Genomic DNA, 21,891 nt, shown 5'->3' on the forward strand with positions numbered 1-21,891 from the left:
ATCTCAGAATCCCTACAGAGTCCATCAAATCCACACTGAACCTCTGAAAATCATCCCACTCTCTCCCTGCATTCCCCATGGCTAATCTATCTAACTTACACATCCCTGGCCATTGTAGGTAAGTTAGCATGGCCAATCCACCTAACCTGCACATCTGTGGACTGTGGGAGGAAACCAGTACATCCAGAGGAAACCCAGACAGGACAAATGTGCGGACTCCACATAGACAGTCACTCGAGGATGTAATCAACTTCAGGTCCCTGGCATTGTGAGTCAACAGTGCTAACCACTGAGCCACCATGCACCCACCCTTGCCTAAAGTTGGTTCCTGAGCGATGTACTGACTAGAAGAGTCAGATAACTAGAGGAAGACTGTGATAGCGATATGATTAGGGAAGTCCATGGGCAAATGCAAAAATTGGTTAGAAATCCAGGAGGAAAGACAAGAGGTGAGGGCTCTGGATTGGCCAAAGGGAGAAGATAGATGGAGAAAAAGAAAACAAAGCTCAAATTCGAGAACTGATTCAAGAGATATGGCTAGGAGGATAAAAGAATTGCAGATAGTGCAAAGAACCTTTAGTAGGCAGACTGACAGGAGTACTCGAGAGAGGCTTCAACAAAATGTGGAAACCGCAGCCTGAGGACCTGTCAATCAGACTGACTGTTAAGCAGGAACTCCGGAGAAGATAATCAAATACTCTTTGAAGAAAACTTTATTTTTGGATTCCCTGTCAACTATTGCGCCAGCTGGTGGAATCTAAATTCATAAATAAAACCTGGAATTGAAAGCTCCTCTCAGTCGTGATGACTGTGAAGCTGTCATTGAGTGTAGTAAATTTTCCAAGCAAGGAACACATCTCAAGGGCAGCTGGGGACACGCAAAAAATACTGGCCTTGCCTAAACCCCATGAGAAAAGAAATTAAAAAAAAGATCGCCCATTTGTGGCATGACTCAGAGGGCAACCTGAAGCCTCTTTGGTGCTAATGACAGAGGTGGAAGCAACTCAAGCAGCTTGGGGAGTTTGGGATGCCTCAAGATGGTGCTCTAATAATTTTTAAAAAGGGGGCCAAGAGTAAATGGGTAACCTCTCTGAAGAAATCTTGGGTGCCACTGTGGCTGCGTTCCCTGACCACAGACCCTTCTTTTGGGCTGTGTAGCCTCTGACTGTGAAGCTCCCCTAAGTTACCATAGAGGGGCTACTTCTCAATGACAAATGGCCATAATTGTAGGAGGTTTTGAGGGGATTTGAGGAAATTTGTTTTTTTCACCTACAGGGAGGTGGAGTTCTGGAATACACTGACTGGGAGGGCTGAGGTGGAAAACCTCACAACTTTTCAAAAGTGCTTGAATGAGCATTTTATGTGTCATAACAATCAAGGTTATGGGCCTCGTGTAGGAAAGTGGGACCAGTATAAGTTGAAGTATAGTTTTGGCCATACAGATTTGATGGGCTGAATGGCCTCTTCTTTACTGTATGATTTTACATGGCAAGGGTTGTCAAGTCATCAGTGAAATGCTCCTGGCATGCAAAACTTAGTGAATAAACACAAAATGTTGCAGGAAAAGTTGGGAAATCTGCTACCTAATTTTGCACATCCTCTGTTACAAGGTTGTGTAGGGTTGGTCATGATGTTCCTGCATCACTAAGTCAAAATGAAAGACCACTGCAAGAGTAATAAACCACTATTCAAGCCAAATACAATTGTGTGTATCATAGATATCATTGAATTTGAGCAATATATAACTTCAGTCTTCAAATAAACATTTTCTTATAGTTTTATTTAAACCTTATGATTTGATTATTGCTTTCAGATATATATTTTACTTATACCTAAGTGGTTTGGACATTGTGAGCTAGATTTTCATGGAGTCAGCCTGATTCATCGAGCCCGGAAAAGCAGCATACCAGGATTTTCACCTCCATTTCTGGCATCAGTAGTTTTTTTGTTCTGACCACTTGGCTGAGCTCCAAATTCACTTGTGGATAAGTTTAGCCGCAGTCTGTTTAGAGAAGATGGTCCTGAATGTTGTAGATTTACTCCAACTGGTTTATTGGGCACAGTAATCATTCAGAGCATACGTCTCTGCAGAATCTTCTTGGTCTGGATCAGTGAAAGTCTTGATGACTCCTCAGAGTCACCTTCACCTCACACTCAGCACAGTATAAGATTAGTTCTAAATCATTAGTTTCCCAGAAAGTGAACCAGTGGCAGCAACTTTATTTCACTATCCCTGCTACTAATTTAGCTTTCAGCTTTCCTGCTTTTCAGCTGTTCTGTGGAAACACATCTCCACAGCCTACCTATGCTGGTCTGCTGCTGATATCCCATCCCTGATAGCCTTGGATGTTTCTTTAGAATTAATTGCTCTCTGTTTCCTGAGCAACCTGAGATCAGAAACTGATTTCCTAGCAATTTGATGTCACAGCCAAAAATCCAAGACCTTTCCCAAAAAAAAACCTGAAGTTTTAGTTTCCCTTTCAGTAAGGGCCTTCCTCAAAAAAACACAGTCTCTGGAATCAAAATCAGTGTACCCACCAAAACATTTGATAAACCATTGGTTTTGCCAATTGCATATGCTTTTACTTCATCCTGAGAATTGCAGCGTACAAATGTAAATACTTCTATGAGTCCAGGCGTTGTCGAGGTGGCAGTGGAGTGAGGGTTTCCTGGTTGTGGTAGGCCCAGAGTGGGAACTCCTGGTTATCAGCATGGCGATGGTGGCCAGGAGCTGGGGTTGTGGTTGGCCTGGAGCTGGAGTCCCCTGGTTGTGGTGAGGCTGTGGCAGTGAAACTGGGGTCTCCTAGGTTGGGGGCGAGTCTGAGTCCAGCGTGGCACCAGGCATCAGCAGCATGCCAGGAAGGTGGGCCGAATAATGAAGAGATGGCGCCTGGAGAGTGGTGACTCCGACACTGGTGCGTCCAGAGTGGGTATGGGCTAGCTCAGGGCTCGTGGTGGAGACAGCAGAGCAAAGATGGACTTTTATTCGGCTTTATCTTTTTATTCTTAAAACACTCAAATTGGTGCTGGATTGTGGTGACAGTTGAAGCTTTTCACTGTATTTCATTGTGTTATTCATTGTAAAGCACATGACAATAAAATAATGAAAATAAAAAAAGTGATCTATAAAAATAGTAACATGGATTTAAATTAGTCAGTTGAGATTAGAGGCAATGTTGAGGTTATGATTGATGTTTGAGCTAACAAGAATACACTGATTTAATTTGTTTTTCTTATTTAAATGCAGTGTTAAAGGTGACTATTGTTTGACTCTCAAACATTGGCTGTCTTAGATGTAACTGTCCAGGTTGAGACATTGCTGATAATTTGTGAACTGTCTCCCAAAGGACTTCGAGCTATAGATTATGTAACAGCACGAGTCTCATATGTGGTCCCCTCAAGGCTACTGAGAAGTTTTGAAGAAACCTGTCAACGCAGCATTTTCCAGGAATTAAATTGCTTAACAAATTCCACTCTGAATGAGAATGTCAGATGTGGTCCATTTCTTCTTAAAATGAGGTCTTTAAAATTGTCAATGTGTACACCTTGTCACCTCACTTCATAAACATGGAGAGATACATTCACTGCACCAAAATGAGATTGAGTGGTTGACCTCAATCTGCTAGTGTTGGAGCCAAGGAAAGCCCGGTCACTCTACTCTCCAAACTCCTTGGTGATCACAGACATTTTTTTTCCCTTTTCTTTATCTTTATCCTTACCTTTATCTGTTTTAAAAAATGGTCCTGCTCTCAGTACAGAGCAGTATTCCCATGGATCACGCGTCAAAGTCAAACTTGCAAAGTTGCTGTAATGGTTGCCTTTTTAAGAATGGCTGTCCTGCTGGAAATGAGTATCTTCTGTTTGGATATGGCCTCCAATTGATTTCATCACCCTCAGGAGGTTATCCTCTCAGTAGCTCCAGTGTAATAGAGAGGCATGTATATGTCACCATTCATTTCCAATCTGTGCTTTGAACTAGCTTGAAATCTGATTGTCTCACATTCAATGAGAGTTCCTCAGGGTCCGAAGTGGACCTTCTCCAGATTGGCACTGAAAACTAAACTTGACAACTTGTTGTGAAACTGTTACCAGACACAAGTGGAGGAATATGATAACATCTATTCAAATGAAGAGTCATATTGGACCTGAAACGTTAACTCTGTGACTCTCTCTGCAGCTGAGTTTCTTTAGCACATTCTGCATTTATTTAAAATCAATGTTGCTCCAACTCTTTGACTTCCAACAAAACATTTCACCCTTGAACATGAGAAGAATTAACAATGTAGATTTACATTGTGTGCTGTTCTGAATTCATGAACATTATACTGAATTAAAATTTAATGTTTAATTTACTGTTAAAAGGTACTGCTTTCTTAGAAGTGTAAGCATTTAGACTATTTGCTGGAATGTTATTACAGGTATAGTGTTTCAATTCCAGTTACCTGATATCTAAAATCCAGACATTTTTTAGGCTGCTAAACATGAATTTTAATTATTATTAGACAAGTAAAATGACTAATGGGCTGATTGGCTGGTTGTTAGATTTGTGGGGTGCTGTGCTAACTAATTAACAGATTTGCATGTCTATTTTTTTCCCATGCTAAATGTTTTGGGTGACTCTTGGCCTAACCAAGCTGAAGCCATCAAGATGCTAAATCTAGCCTGGACTCAGTCCTGGGATTGCTCGTTTGAGATGCTATGTCTCTATAACTAAATTTGTGTCCTTCACCATCAGTGATGGGGCCAAATGAATTCATTTCGTTGCTTTCAATTATGAACTAGCCTGCCCGCTCTAGTCATCAGTGTCTCACTCTAAGGCATGCCAGTCTTAATATTGTCCACCACACCTTACTAGTGTTTGGTTTTCTGTTCCACGTAACTTTGGGTGCAGGACCACAAAGGTTATTCTACCTCTTTCCATTTATGAAAGATCCCTAAGCAGTCACAGTTGCCTTTGACTTGAATGCCTAGTTATAACTTGAGAAGGCAGTATTTTATACTAATTTCATTTGTTATTTGGTTGTAATCTCCAGGTGAATAAACTAGAACGGGAAAAAGTACAAGAAGTGAAGCAAGTGCGGGAGCTGGAGCAACATAAGCAGACGGTGCTGACCACAGACCTTAAGGCTAAACTCCATGAAGAGAAAATGAAGGAGCTACAAACCGTCCGCGAGATCCTACTAAAGCAACACGAGCAGGAACTAGCCCGCGCAATCAAGATCAAAGACAGCGAAATTCAGCGACTCCAGTCCACTCTGAACGTGCTACGGGATGGGGCAGCTGACAAAGTCAAGACTGCCCTGCTCAATGAAGCCAGAGAAGAAGCTCGGAAGGGATTTGACGGCGAACGCACCAAGCTGCAGCAGGAGATAGTGGAGCTGAAGTCCACGAAGAAGCAGGTGGAGGAATCCCTGAACTACGTCGTCCAGGCCGATAAGAAGAAAGCTGCTGAGCTGAGGAGTGCTCACCAGTCTCATCAGGACGAGATCACCAGAATCAAGAAGGAGTGTGAGAGAGACATTCGTCGGCTGGTAAGTGGAGAAGTCTGTTCTTAGGAACTGTCTGGGTTTTCTGCTGAAGATCCCAAGATTTGACTTAATCCCCTTCCCTTTATCAGCTACAGTAGTTGAACCTTACTACAAATGCAAGATCAGCAGTCCTGTTACTCCATAGGGACCTTTAGACGTTAGGAGAAAGTGAAGACTGCAGATGCTGGAAATCAGAGTCAAAAAGTGTGGCGCTGGAAATGCACAACCGGTCAGGCAGTATCCAAGGAGCAGGAGAGTCAATATTTAGTGAATAAACCTTTCATCAGGAAGGTTGGGGGGCCCAAGGGAGTTGGGAGTGGGGGAGTGACCTTTTAAAACTATAATAGGTAAATGGCCAACAGACTTATTGCAAGTAGGTTCTCATAGAAACATATAAAATAGAAGCAAGAGTAGGCTACTCAGTCCTTTGATCATCCCCTATCATTCATTCTGATCATGGTCATCCAACTCAATAGCGTGCTTTCGCTTTTCCTTCCTGTCCTTTGACCCCTTTAGCCCCAAGTCATTCAACTCATTCTTGAATTGTACAATTGTGCCTCTTGCCCCAACTTCCCCAGAAGGAAAACGTGCAAATGATGCATACTAGTCTGGCTTGTGTACCTCGATACAGTGCTCCAGTATAACTAGCACATTCATTTCTAAGTATTATTTACTGCTTTATCCCTTTGGAGATGTGGGTTGGACCAATGCAAGTTTTGTTTCTTGTTCCAGGTGTTTTTGTATTTTAGTCTCTCACACAGCCCCGAAAAGATGTGAAGATTCAGCCTGTATTTTCTAAGTTCTGCTGTGCTTCTTATGCATTAATCTGTTATGGGTAACCTTTGGGCTAGTGGTATTATTGCTGAACTGTTAATCCAGAGACCCATGTCATGTTCTGGTGACCTGGGCTTGAATCCCTCCACAGCAGATGGTGGAATTTGAATTCAATAAAAATCTGGAATTAAGAATCTGAAGAATACCATGAATCTATTGTCAGAAAAACCCATCTGGTTCACTAATGTCCTTTAGGGAAGGAAATCTGCCATCCTTACCTGGTCTGGCCTACATGTGACTCCAGACCCACCGCAATGTGGTTGACTCTTAACTACCCTCTGGCAATTAGGGATAGGCAAAAAATGCTGCATAGCCAGTGACACTTTCATCCTGTGAATGATTAGATTAGATTACTTACAGTGTGGAAACAGGCCCTTTGGGCCAACAAGTCCACACTGACCCGCCGAAGCGCAACCCACCCATACCCCTACATTTTACCCCTTACCAAACACTACGGGCAATTTAGCATGGCCAATTCACCTGACCTGCACATCTTTGGACTGTGGGAGGAAACCAGAGCACCCGGAGGAAACCCACGCAGACACAGGGAGAACGTGCAAACTCCACACAGTCAGTTGCCTGAGGCGGGAATTGAACCTGGGGCTCTGGCACTGTGAGGCAGCAGTGCTAACCACCGTGCCACCCACCACAGGAATGAATAACACAGGAATTTATGCAAACATAGCAAAAGAGTATTTCAAGTCCATCTATTCAGGGAATGATTAGTGTACTAAGAATTGCAGTTTTCAATAACATTCTAAGCCAGAACTTTCTCAAGGTTATCTTCCTATGCTTGTTTATGGCCATACATTCCATGAAAATAAAAGTCCATAATTTTCTTCCCTAAACTCTTCCTCATTTATAATGTAATAACTAAGAATAGACTGAACTTGTAGATCAGATGCTGCAGTGTAAGGGAAAACAGGTTCCTGCCTCTCTAAGGACAGTGCATCTTGATATAATCATTGTTGAAAGCTTAGTCAAGAAGTGACCTTTAAATAATCGTAGATAAAAGCTTAGTTAAGAAGTGGCACTTCCATTTACTGAAACCCTTTCACAGCTCTAGCTGTTGCCAACAGCAATTTGCATTTATATAGGTACTTTAATGTGACAAAAACATGCCAAGGGTGCTTTATGACACCAGTTACTAAACAGAGTTTTATTGCAATCCATATTGGATAATATTAGGACAAATAACCAAAATCTTGGCCAACAAGGTGATTTTACAGAGTGTCTTAAATGACGAAAGGCAGAGAAGTTGAGGAGCTTAGAATTTCAGAGTTTAGGACCGGGATAATGGAAAGGACATCTGTCAGTTGTGATGTGATGGCAGTTAAATTACTAGAAGTGGAAGCATTGAAGAAAATACAAAGGGGGTTTCCAAGAAAGATACCAGAACTGAGAGACCATTATCAGAAAAGACTGGAGATCTTTTCTATAAAAGAGAAAAGACTGAGAGGTGACCTGAAGGGGTTCTTTAAAATTCTGAAAGAGTTTTATGGGGTAGACATTAAGATACTTTCACTTGTGGATGAGTTCAAAACTAGATGACATAAATACATCAGTCACTAAGGAATCCAGTATGAATTAGATGGGAAAAGGATTATAGATAGCATAATTGCCAACAGAAATCTGCATTTTATGTTAGGTGTGAGGTCTCCATGATGCAATGGAAAAGTGAATTGAGTTTTCTACACTGGAGAGAATGAATCATTATGATCTTTTGACACAATTTAAATAATTTGGTATAGTGTGGCTCAGTCGGAGGGAAAGTATTTAAGTCGGCAGCTTCGGAAATGATCTCCCAGAGTGCTGGGGAGAGGACATTGTCCAGATATCTCTTCTTCAGCGATGTGGGTAAATTCAATCCTTACCCAGGCCTCAGGAAATAACCCACAGCAAAACTAAAAATAAGTTACTGAAAACTAACAATATTACTGACAAGTAGTGCGGTATAGCTGCTCAAAAGGAATTCCAGAGAGAAAATCAAGTGAAATGCACACATGTGCGTAGTTTCCGAAAATCCAGTTTACAGGAATAATTACATGTATTGCAGGAGCCATTCCAAAGAGATCACAGCAAGGCCGTGCATCTTTGGTTGAAAGGAAAAGCCTGCTTATTGTAGTAGAACGAAGCAAAGATTTTGAGAAACAGAACTAAGAGAATTACAGTATCACTTATACTCTTGTTACTTTTATATGATGGGAGATGGGAGATTATTACTCAGTGCCTATTGAGATATCAAATGGAGTGCTGTGTCCCATGAAGCAATGTGTTTCATGGGCCTGGGTCTCATGGCAAGGAACATTCAAAGGCTGACTAAATAGGCAGAGTGTCTTCCAGCAACACATTTTTAAGCTCTGATCCCCAGCATCTGCAGTCCTCACTTTCTCCTAAATAGGCAGAGTCACAAAGTGTGGCACTGGAAAACCACAGCAGGTCAGGCAGCATCCGAGGAGCAGGAGAGTCGATGTTTCGGGCATAAGCCCTTCATCAGGAATGTCTGATGAAGGGCTTATACCCGAAACGATTACTCTCCTGTTCCTCCACTGACCTGCTGTTTTCCAGCGCCACACTGATCTCCAGCATCTGCAGTCATCACTTTCTCCTAACTAAATGAGCAGGTGAAAGGCAGATGGACTTTAATGTAGAGATTGGTAAAGTGATGCAATTTTGGCAAAAGAGATAGTGAAAGGCAATATGGACGTAATGGCATATTTCTTAAAAAACTGCAGGACTGGAAGGATCTGGGGGGCAAATTTGTATTGATTGTTGAAGATGGCAGAATACACTGTCAGAGTAGTCAGCAAAACACATGGGATGTTGTTCATTCGAGATATTGAGTACAAAAGCAGGAAGGGTATGTCATCACGATCTATACTGCACAAAGTTTGAACATGTCCAAAACTCATCCAGCCAGCATGTACCTTCCTCACCACCCTCCTTTATTTCCCCATCCCTCAAAATGTCGATTCCAAAATCTTTGTTTTTGTTTTCAAATCCCTCCGAAGACTCTGATCATTACTCAGCAACTTTGTCCAACACCCGTCTTTTAACTTGATGATTCTGGTCTCTAATATATTCTGTCCTCCATGTATTTGCAGTATTGGTGGCAGATTTTCTAAGCTTTCTTTGTTTACTCTCTATAGCTCCCTCCCTAACTCTTCCTATCAGTTCTTCTTTCCTCATCTTTGAAAGCATCCATAAATGATGCCTACCTTGAACTGTTTCAATGTTTACCCTGTATTAATTTCTATATGAAGCACCACAAAATCTTTATTCTAATAAGTTATTGCAATAGATAACCACAGTCTTGCATATTATGTTATTTTATATGCAGTAACACTCAGAGAAGGTCATTAGTGGTAGTTTCCCTAGCTCTGAACCAGAGAGTTCAAGTCCCACCTCAGGACTTGGTGGTCAAGAAGGTATGTTGTTATGTGGCTGATTAACTTGATAATAGATCTGTAAATTCTTCCAACACAACTTGGCAGGTGGTAACAGTGGGGAGGATTACTGGTTAGCATAGAACCAGATGGTAGCTGCAGTGCAACAGCCTCCTGACATTAAAAGATTTCCTGCACAGGTTCATGCCATAAGCAAGTGCCATCTTTGTTCCAAGGGATTGTGGTAAGCTGCCACTGGCACATAGTAGCTCTGAAATTATTGTACAGGAGCAAGAATAACACATATATCTGTTCTTGCAGTGCCGGCTATAAATGTCTGAACTAATGGCTAACATCAACCAATCCAACCAGAATCTTTACCTACCCTCAAATGTCCTCCCTCCTCAGGGTGTGAGGGAATTTTTAAATTTAGGATTGCGATTCCCACAAAAGTTTGTATTAAAATATAGAAATGGAAGATTCAGGGTTCAGTGTGTGAATGCTAAATACCAAAGCCACACATTGCATTTCAGTTAAGAAAGCAGTTATTTTGCTGTCCAGCTGGACTTATTATTAAGATGTGGATACTTCTTTGAGTAGCACTAAGTAGGATCAATCTATCCCAACTTATCATCAGAGTGACAAAATGTGAATTCAAATTACTTCTCATGGCTTCTGTTCAAAATTCCTCGACATACAATTACTGTGGGAATAAATAATTGTGTTTAAACCGGTTTTATTCTTATTTGAGGAAGATCCAAATGTTGCTGCTTCAAATCATTATGTTGCCTGGCACAATGTTTTGTTGCTAGGCAACATGGAGGAAAATTGGACAGGAAGGCTTACGTCCATTGCCTTAATGACTGGGGTTTGACTTGTCCACCCAAGCAGAGGAGACTGCTGGCTGCCTGTTCACTGTCCTAGACACCGTGTAAATGGTGAGGTTCAGGTGGGGTGAAGGAACCAGCCACCAAACCAGCAAAGAAAGGAGAACGGTGATAGGATCTGTGTACTGTGTGCACTGTAAAGTATTATGTAATTTTATGCAGGTTTATATACCACAAGAGCTACTTTGGGTCTAACCCCATCGACATGTGCTTCCAATTCATTTTTCCTCCTATTTATCAGCTTCCCCTTAAACATAGCTGCACAGTGTGTCTCGACTACTCTTCATGACAGTGTTTAACTTTCTAGTCAGTATCTGGGTAAAAATAGATCTATTCAATTCCCTACTAGATTTATTAGTGACCACTGTATATTAATGGTTCCCAATTCTGGTCTCAACTGTAAGTGGAACCATTTATTACCCTACCTAAACCCCATGATAATCTTGAAACTTTCTAGCAGTTCTCCCATCCGTCTACTGTTCTCTAAGGAAACTGTGAGGCAAAGTGGATCAAGTGGGCAATTCTCTTCTATTTTAAGTGGCCTTGTGCTTCATGGAAAACCTTCTAAATCTTAAAAAGATTTTTGCACCTGTTTTGCCCTGTTTATCAGTCCTCACACTCCTGGTGCTGCAGAACTGCTTGTACTTCCTTCTTTGGCAGCAGTGTCTGATGTCTGATCTCTTTGTGTCTGACGTCCTCCCTTATAGGTAATGGTCAGCAGTCCATGTATATGGGTGGGCCAATGGATGGAAACTCTATACTGAAGTCTCTGATTCCGTCCGCAAGAAGAAGATCAACCTAGGATTGATCTACCAATTGCAGTGTCATATTAGGGTCACGCCAGTTAAAAGGTGGATAAAAGTCTATTCTTAGGCAGCCCTAGCAATCATGAATGACTTGTTTCCATGATGGCTTCAATAGATGACTGACAGGTCCAAGGAGTGATCTGTGGACTCTGCCACATTTGGGGAAGGTGGTGCTTTAAAGCTCAGGAAGTGGATTGTGTGAAAATTTGTTCACTTTCTCCAATAGCTCGGCCACCTCTATGTTCTCCTGACCAAGTCTCTCGATGTCTTTGGTACCTTTCTCAAAATGAATCTTCTCCATTGTAGTCAGTTGCAAGCTGGAATTCCCACAAGCTGGCTCAGATGTTTGATTTTTTCAGGAATGCTTTGAAGACATCCCTGAAACCAATCCCTGAGAAGCAAAAAATGCCATTTTTTTTACTAGGTCAGTTAGTTGGAGTTGGTTGTCAGAAAGATACACTCAACAATAGTTTGAACGTATTTTTAGTGCTATTAATAGGAAATACATGCCAAGATACCTCTACATATAAATGCAAGGACACACCTATTTGCCTATGGACCAATGAGTGCTCTTCGCAAGTTATTATTTGTGCAGTACATTGTGTCACAAAGTATTAATTAAATGCAGGGTTTATTGATGTCTTAATATTCTTCCACAGTAGTGTGGAGTCATCCTGGTCTCAGTCAGCTCAGGTGATTCAAAAACACAAAATATTAAATGATTTCATGATTTCAATCTATAAATTTGCTCACCACTTTGGTGTGAACTGAACATGCAATATTCCATGCAGCATATACAGACAGTTAATTCCTATGACCTGCTAATTGTCTGATGACTGCTATAATATGATCAGAAACCTACAGTCATTTCAAGGCCAGGTTCAGTTGAAAGCTGAATTCGCAGGAGAACGTGAAGGACGATTATTTCATCTCAGTACTCCCAGTGCACTCCAGGAGTACATTACCGGAAAAGCCCCCGATTTTCTGTCAACTGAAATTAATTTCCAAGCATACATTTCCAGTGATTGGTGCATGAAGCAGAAATCTCCCTGAGGGTTCTGCAGCACATTAGCGACAGTAAAATTAAAAGTACAGCAGTGATGTATTGACTCAAGAGGTGCAAGTGTAAAAAAAACTTACAAATGCTTCTTTTTATTGACATTTCTTAGCTTTGTTCCCTCCTTTTTTCTGGTACATTCATTCACATTTTTCAGTAACGTTTAATGTGTCAATTCTAACCTTAAAACTATAGAAGTGATCTCAGAAGTACATTTGTGAAATCAGTCTCATTTTTAACCTTTTAGAGTGCAGCTCAAGTCTTGTAGATGATCCGTGAAGTCTGATGACTTTGTGGATCCATATGTGTTATGTTTCTGAGAGGTTTAAACTAAACGCATCATGGAGTAAATAAAAATGACAAACTAATTCCTAAATTAACCAGCTAACATTCCAAAAGAATATGAAAACTCTTGTAAACATAGCAACAAGCAGTCGCAGCCCTGACTCATTGTAAGAGAATGCTTCATGTTGTATTCATTGATAGTCACTTTGTGTGGAATTTAAGTGTAATAGCTGCAGCTCCCTGTATTTATTATGAAGAAATGTGTACGTTCTGGAGTTCTTAGTGAGGCCAATTACTATGCTTTCAGCACCATGGTAATTTGTAGACTTAAATAGGTCCTTAGGGCAAGATATCATTTTCATGTTAATAGAATTACACATTAGAATTCTTAGATGTTGGTTCCTTTCTCGGGTATTTATGGTGTTTCCTTCAAATGTCGAGGCATTTGGCTATGGACTAAGTGTAGATTACTATAATTTGACAACATCAGGTTATTGTCCAGCAGGTTTATTTGGAAGCACTAGCTTTTGAACTGCTGCATCTTCATCAAGTGGTTGAGGATATTTCTGTCTTTCCTGTTTAGTTCCTTCATTTCCACTGCATTTTCATATTGGCGTTCCCACCATTTCAGACATCTGTAGACACCTCATGTTATTTACTGACCTGACTATAACAGCAACATGGTTAAAAAGTGCAAAAAGAGGAGCTGAGACATGGAGGAAATTTTAGTGTTGCTGAACTCAGATTTTAAAAGTAGAAGGGTAGAAAGGACTAAGGGAGTGATACCATACACAGTTCGAGGTGCAGGAGGGATTGAGTTTATTTTGGAAATGTTGCAATAGTCAGTTCAGTGACAATTGGCTAATTCTGTGAGAAGAGATGATAGGTGTTACATGTATTTTTAACAGACAGAATGCTGTAAACTGGAGTGCTGGAGGTGTATGACAGTAAGTGATTAAAATGGTAGCACTGTGATGCCTGCTTCATGTCCTTGAATTTTCAAAGACCTAAGACATTGTGGCATTCATAAAACAGTTACAGAAACATTTTCTAATGGAATAGAATCCCTACAGTGTGGACACAGGCCCTTCAGCCCAACAAGTCCACACCAACCCTCTGAAGAGTAACTCACCCAGACCCATTACCCTACCCTATATTTACTGTGGGCAATTTAGCTTGGCCAGTTCACTTAACCTGCACATCTTTGTGGTTGTGAGAGGAAGCCCACAGGGAGAATGTGCAAACTCTACACAGACAGACGCCTGAGGCTAGAATTGTACCTGGGTTCCTGGCACTGTGAGGCAGTAGTGCTCACCACTGAGCCACCGTGCCACCCCACAGTTTATTCCACAGTCAAGTGAGTGACCTTTGCATGTGAGCTTTACACAGTAGTTCAGGTGTCGAGGTGTTCTGTAAAATCTAATTTTGTTAATACTCCATGCAGTCTTTTTTCTCAAATCAGTTGGGATAACTGTAAGTCCCTTTCCCTCTTGAAATGAAGAGGGCACTTGACTATTCTAAAATACATAGGACAATTTGATTTTGGATTTAACATTTTCCATCATTTATGTAATGGTGTCTATCCCAGCATAAACATTTATTAGATTCCCTACAATGTGGAAACAGGCCCTCCAGCCCAACCAGTCCACACTGACCCTCCGAAGAGTAACCCACCCAGAAGCATTTCCCTCTGACTAATGCACCGAACACTATGGGCAATTTAGCATGGCCCATTCACCTGACCCGCACATCTTTGGACTGTGGGAGGAAACCGGAGCACCCGGGGAAACCCACACAAACAAGGGGAGAATGTGCAAATTCCACACAGACAGTCACTTGAGGCTGTATTGAACCTGGGACCCTGGTGCTGTGAGGCAGCAGTGCTAACCACTGAGCCACCGTGCTGCAAGATTTTAAGAGAAGGGGCCCTCTTTATGGGATTTAACACACATCTCTTGTCAGGAGACTACATTGGTTGGAGTCAACTCTGTTGGTGTTGCTCATGAGAAGTTTCACTTACATGAAATCTTCATGTCGAAAACATATCAACGAGCTTGAGGGAGGCACAATAAAACAAAAAACGAGCTTGATAAACTTACATTGAAAATGTTTGTCTAATCATAATATTCACTTGTAAACATTAACAATCCATAACTGAACCTTTCATTCAATTGTTCTGCACATTAATGAGGGATTGCAAGCCAGAATAAAGACCCACTTAAATCCTTAACCTTTAACCTTCCCTGCTATCCAATGAGGTGGGGCTGTTGTTGCATAGTCCCTATAACCTGCTGGTGAGCATTTAGATCACAAGGGATCAGAATGCCCTGCAATGTGCTGTACTGAGCCCTGCAAAAAATTGCAGCCCAGGAGCTCAGGAGGCATCCTCATTTCAACAATAAGACAATTGCAGTTTCCTACTTTTTAGTGGGGATATCATGGGCATGAAGACTGGGTCCTAGAGTCAGAGAATTGGACAGTTTTAGTGCGGAGACTGAGATGCTATGCAATAGAAACAGGAAGTGCTGCAGAAATTCATTAGGTTCAACAGCATCTGTGGAAAGAGAAAGGGAGTTAGTGCTTTTTATCTGGTATGGCTTTATCAGAACTGGAAGTGGTTAGAAAAGTGTGTTATTTATGTAGGGGAGCAGGAGCAAGTGGAGTATTTTGATAAGGAGCGCAGAGCCAAAGACAAAGGGCTTGCCAATGGAAAATAGAGATGTAAAAAAGTGAAAAAATGAAGGTGTGAAAAGAAGAAAATTGGTTCACTTTGCTGAGGAAGGTAAACAAGATGCATGTGCGTGTTTGATCGGTGGGGGTGGGGAGGGCTGGAGGTGCAAGCGGAAGGAGGGATTGTTTGAAAAATGTTTCAAAGTTTCAGAGATCATGCTCTGAAGTTGTGGGATTCAGTATTGAGCCATGGATGCTATAAAGTGCTGAAGTGGAACATGGTTAGATGTTCCTCCAGCTTGCACTGAGCTGCATTGGAATAATGTAGATGGACCAGTTCAGAAATGTTGACATGGGAGCGTGGTGGTTTATTGGAATGGCAAGCAACTGGAAGATAAAGGTCATTCCTACAGAGAGAGACATATCAGACTTGGAACTCTGTTTCTCTCTCCACAGATGCTGTCACACCTCTGATAAATTTCTCTGGCATTTTCTGTTTTTATTTCAGGTTTTCAGTATCTGCAGTATTTTGCTTCTATGTGAGATGTTTTCCTGCTGGAAAAGTTTACAGACATATAGGAAGGGTCAAATTTGACCAGAATATTTTAGTTTAATTGCTTACCACATGTTTCATGAAATGTTTGTGCTTTAACTTCTATGATAGATAACCTAGCTGAATCAACAGCAAAATAATTAAGGATATTGATTGAGCAGCAGCGCCACAGTCTTTGAGTTATGTTTTCAACAGCCAGGGTTTAGAGGGCCTGCAAATCATTAGAATCCAATCTTGTCATTAAACACGTAATTACTTATTACCTACAGACTGTTATGAAGGATTGTTAATGAAAAGGTCGCACTTTTTAATAGTTAAAGATCACACAACACCAAGCGTTATAGTCCAACAGGTTTAATTGGAAGCTAGTGCTACAACCTGATGTTATGTGACTTTTAACTTTGTATACCGCAGTCCAACACCGACATCTCCAAATCATCACCTTTTAATATTGTGAGTAATTTTCTTTTGCAATGTCATTGTTTTCTGAGTATTAACATAATAAATATTAGAAATACTGGTGCAATCTGCTCCTTTTTAATCCATAATCCTTGCTTAAACAATTATACATTTACATTCAAAGACATTGTACTATTCTCATGATTTATCAAAAGAACAAACAAAGGTAATGGCATCAGTGCTATTTTTTCATCAGTAACCAGCCAGTTTCACCAAAACAATGGGGCAGCACGGTGGCTCAGTGGTTAGCACTGCTGCCTGACAGTGCTAGGGATCCAGGTTTGATTCCACCCTAGGGTAACTGCCTGTGTGGAGTTTGCATGTTCTCCCCATGTTTTCATGGACTTCCTCCGGCTGCACCAGTTTCCTCCCACAGTCCAATGATATACAGGTTAGGAGAATTGGATATGGAAAATTGCCCATAATGTGCAGAATAGATGGGTTAACCATGGGAAACGCGGGGTAAGATAGGGGATGGGTCTAGGTGGGCTGCTCTTTGGAGGATTGGTGTGGACTCGAATGGCCTGCACCCGCACTATAGGGCTTTTATTTTTAAAACATGCACCTATAACTTTTTAGATTAGATTATTTGCAGTGTGGAAACAAGCCCTTCAGCCCAACAAGTCCACACCGACCCGCTGAAGCGCAACCCACCCAGACCCATTCCCCTACACCTAACACTACGGGCAATTTAGCATGGCCAATTCACCTAACCTGCACATTTTTGGATTGTGGGAGGAAACCGGAGCACCCAGAGGAAACCCACGCAGACACAGGGAGAACATGCAAACTCCACACAGACAGTCACCTGAGGCAGGAATTGAACCCGGGTCTCTGGCGCTGCGAGGCAGCAGTGCTAACCACTGAGCCACCGTGCCGCCCACTAATCGGTAGTAATGTTCTTACATCTGAGCTGGAGGACTGGATTCAAGTCCCATCTGCTCCAGAGTTGTGTAATTAGGGCTGATTAGAAATATCTAGAAAGGAAACTAGTGAGAAATAAGTGCAATATAGGAAGGTAGGTAATAACTATCTCCGCTGAGTGAGAATGTAATACCTCCAGTGACATTCACTCAAATAACCATTGCTGAATCCAGTAGCATCAATGTCCTGGGGGTCAGCCTCGACTAGGAAGTATATAAATATTGCAGCTACTAAAGCAGGCCAGAGGCTGGGAATTCTGCAGCAAGTGCCTCATCTGCTGATTCCCCAAAACCTGTTGGCCATCTACAAGATATAAGTCAGGAGTGTGTTGGAATTCTGTCCAGTTGCTTGATTGGGACCTGTTCCAATAACACTCAGGATTGTTCCAAGGCAGATCAACCTGCTTAATTAGTACATTCACCACATGGACTGCAATGGTTCATCAAGACCCACCACCAATCTCTCAAGGCCACCTGGAGGTGGGCTGGCCTTGCCAGTGATGTCCATAACTCCAGAATCAATAAAGCACAAATGAAAAGAACCAGAGGAGAAAGAAAACAAACAAGCCATCAGATAGAAAGAAATAATGTGGAATGAACATTAGTTTTATTAAAATAAAAGCAAAATACTGCGGATGCAGGAAATCCGAAGCAAACACAGAAAACTCTGATGATATTTAGCATATCTAGCAGCATCTATGGAGAGAGGAATGGGGGTTAATGTTTTGAGTCTAATTTGATTCTTCTTTTCAAAACTGGTTCTTATTCTTCAGAATCAGTGCCGAAGAAGCATTATATCAAACTCCACATGTTAACTTAGTTTTTCTCTTCACAGCTGCTACCAGATTTGCTTCCCCCAACATTTTGTTTCAGACTTTTGTTTCCTGCTGACATCCTAAGCAAGCATCCCCAGCATTTTTGAAAGGCATTTTCTTTGATGTTCGTACAAAGTGGGTCTTTATCTAGGGATTCTGGAACAAGCTTCTGACCTAATGCTCATGCCACCTTGAAGTCCCTTGATTCCTTCCACGATAACATTGGCCCCTGTATCAATTCATCTGTTGTTGAAACCCTCTCCCCTACCTTTGTTACCTCTAGATTTGACTACACCAAAAGAATTCTTCTTTGATTTCCCATTGTCTAGTCTCTGTAAGCTTGATGTCATCCAACACTTTGCTGCACATGTCGTAATTCTGCTAAGACCTGTGTGCTCACAAACTACCTTGGCTCCTCGCCAAGCAATGCCTTCATTTCATAACTGTACTCCTCGTTTTCTAGTTTTCCTGTAGGTTTGCCTCTTCTGACATCTACAATTTCCTCTATCCCACAACCTTCCAAGACATCAATGTTTTTTCTAATTCTGTCCTCTTGCATATTCCCAATCCTAATGGTCCCACTGTTGGTGGTTGTACATTCAGTTGCCTGGGTCCAGAGCCCTAGAATCCTTTCTGTCTCAATTTCTGCTTTAAGATGGAGTTTAATTGGGACAAATGCAAAGTGATGCATTTTGGAAATCTAATGCAGGAGGGAAGTATACAGTAAATGGCAGAACCCTTCCGAGCATCACATACTGAGGGATCTAGGCCTCAAGCCTGTGGTAAAACAAGTGAGTAAGTGGTCAAGAGGGCAAATGGTTGCTTGCCTTCATTGTTTGGGGCATAAAGATTAAAAATTAACAAGTCATGTTGCAGCTGTATAGAATTTTAGCGAGGCCACATTTGGAATATTGTATATGGTTCTGGTCACCACACTGCCAGAATGATGTGGAAGGTTTGCAGAGGGTACTGAAATGGTTTACCAGGATGTTGTCTAGTTTGGAAGGTGTTAGATATGAGGAGAGATTGAACAAACTTTGTTTGTTTTCACTTAAACATTGAAGAATGAGGGTAACCTGATAGAGATTTACAAAATTATGAGAGGCAAGGATAGAATAAATAGTCAGAGTCTTTTTCCCAGGGTAGAAATGTCAATTACTTGAAGACATAGATTTAAGGCAAAATGGGTAAGTTTAAAGGAAATGTAAGAAGCACTTTTTTTTTACACAGAAGATGGTAAGTGCCAGGAATGTGCTGCCAGAGGAAGTGATGTAGGTAGAAACAACAGCAATGTTAGGCATCTTGACAGATATATGAATAGAAAGGGAATAGAGAGATGCAGACTACACAGAGGTGAAAGGTGTTTAGTTGAGAAAGGCATTATGTGTCAGCACGGTCTTGATGGGCTGAAGGGCCTGATCACCTGGTCACCTGGTCAGGGATTGATCACCTGACTTAACATCTTCTTATGTGACTCGGTGTTCAATTTTGTTTCATAATGCATTTAGGGATGTTTCATTATGTTAAAGGTGTCATGTAATTCTAGGCTGTTATTGTTGATTTCCCAGCAGTTTTGATGAGGTACAATTTGAATTCACCTTAGTATTGCCTTTCTGTGTCTTGTAGGCACAAGAAAACCAGTGAATTGCTCTTCCCAATGTATCAGGGGCCAGGAGAGTGAGTCATCAAGGTGGACTTGTTATAGACTTGTTAGGGTCTGAGACATATTATAAATTGTAAAAAAAGCTTGCATTTGTGCCAAGGCTGCATAATAGAAAAGGTAAATAAGGAGAAATAATTCTAACTCTGCAAATCACATGTTGTCTTCGAACCCAAAATAATATTTGTACACTGGAGGATGCTTCTTCAGCCAGAAGGTGAAATATTTTACTGTTTATAGCCTAAACATCACACTTAATACTTATTTCATGGTACCCAAGGGGATAAGTTCAATAGTAAAGAATCAAAGGTTTAATCCACTTTGCCGAGAGGACAAGCTTGTAATGATTTTTATTTTGTAACATCAGTAATCCTTGTTCTCTAACTCACTGACTTCATTAATAGAAGATTGAGGTTTATCGAATGAGATTAGTATACAGCAGTGAAAAGTATTCAGTCAAGCTCATTCAAGATTTAAGCCAAAGGGAATTGTCCAGAGGATCTAGGTCAGGGTCTGATGGTTTACATAGGTAAAACTATTTAGTTAGCCCAGCTGTGACAGGAAATGGTTTATTGTTCATTGATGAAAATCTGCAATTTTCTCCACTTTTGCAGAAATTATACGCCCCAAGGAACAGGAAAGTTACATTTGGGTGAATGCAGGGAACAATAACAACTTTATTTCAATTTAGATAAGCATATTTTAAGAATATGGAACTTGTGCAGTGGAGTACTGAGAAACACCACTTTGACTTTTGCTTATGACACAAAGTTGATTTTACACCTCTAGGTCGGAGCTTTGGTGTTGACAATGAAATGAAATAAATAGTAAATAGATTTTTTTATGGACAATTTTAATAGTATTAATATTTTCACAATGAGAGTTTAATTTATCTAATTTCAGTGGTGGTTCAATTGATGCACTTCTAATAAAAACATATACAATCTTGTTATGCTCCCATATTGCCACCGTTATCTACACTATGGTTTGAAATGCTTAGTTTCCTGGTAGATTAGTTGCCGTACATGTCACTGGTTTTGTGTTGCCTCTATCCCTCTCACTCCCAATCCTTTTGTGACTTTGCTCTTCAAGGGAAAGCTGAGGAGAAAACTTTCCATTTGAAACATCTCTCCCATCTCTAGTTGATAGGAATTATATGTTACCAACTCTTACTCAAGAGTGAACACCATTTTATCTTTTCTTTCTTTGTGCTATAACTGTGATGATTGGCCATTAAATCTAGACCTTATGATTACAATTTGTATCATAGATGATGGTTTTCTCTGTGACTTGAGATGTTTTTGCCTCAGTTATCTTCTGCTGAAACCCTCATTCATGTCTTTGTCACCTGCAGAACATCTATCACAGTGGTTTTCCAACCAGCTTTTCTGGTTGGGCTCCCACATTCCAGTAAACTTCAGTTCATCCAACACTCTACGACCTTAATCTTATGCTGCATCACATCCCAATCTCCAAAGAATCCTATTTCCATTCACTTGTTTGGATTGCCAGACCAGTAATACCTCCAACCTAAAGTTCCCATCCTCCTTAAATCCTGTTATTATTGCCCATTCTGTATCCTTTTAACCATTTCTATGCATATAATCTCTGCACCCACCCCAGAATTTTCTGTTTCTGATCCATATGTGCATCCCTTAATCTTTGCCCCTTAATTTGAGGCTGTACCTCCAACTACCACACCCTCATGCTCTAGAATTTCCTCCCGAAGTCCTTCCACCTCTTCTCTTGAATTGCAGAAGCTCACATGTTCTTGTAGAGAAGAAAATGATCAACATGATAGAGGTGGTCCTTTGTTTCACTTTCACAGCACTGCAAGTGTTGTCTTTTGGTAGCCTCGTTCAATACAGTATTTCTGGCTAACTCTCTCTGCCTCCCTGTTGATGATCAGTGATGCTTCTGAAATCTCTGCTCCCAATGCATACTGATAGCCAGAAAGCTGAACAGTTTGAAAATTGAAACGAGCTGCTATCCCAGATTGTTGAACCTTGATCCTACATTAGGTATTGG

General features: G+C 41.0%; 1 protein-coding gene across 1 annotated transcript in view; it reads left to right on the forward strand.

The window, feature by feature from the left end:
* LOC132833424 (janus kinase and microtubule-interacting protein 1-like) overlaps nt 1–21,891 on the forward strand; it is a 272,965-nt gene that overhangs the window by 180,765 nt on the left and 70,309 nt on the right. Inside the window, exon 4 of the mRNA XM_060851673.1 lies at nt 5,034–5,531. Within this exon, the coding sequence (XP_060707656.1) occupies nt 5,034–5,531 (498 nt within the window). The remainder of the gene's footprint in view (nt 1–5,033; nt 5,532–21,891) is intronic.

The sequence above is a fragment of the Hemiscyllium ocellatum genome, chromosome 36 (genome assembly GCF_020745735.1).
Source record: "Hemiscyllium ocellatum isolate sHemOce1 chromosome 36, sHemOce1.pat.X.cur, whole genome shotgun sequence".
NCBI classification, from domain to species: domain Eukaryota; kingdom Metazoa; phylum Chordata; class Chondrichthyes; order Orectolobiformes; family Hemiscylliidae; genus Hemiscyllium; species Hemiscyllium ocellatum.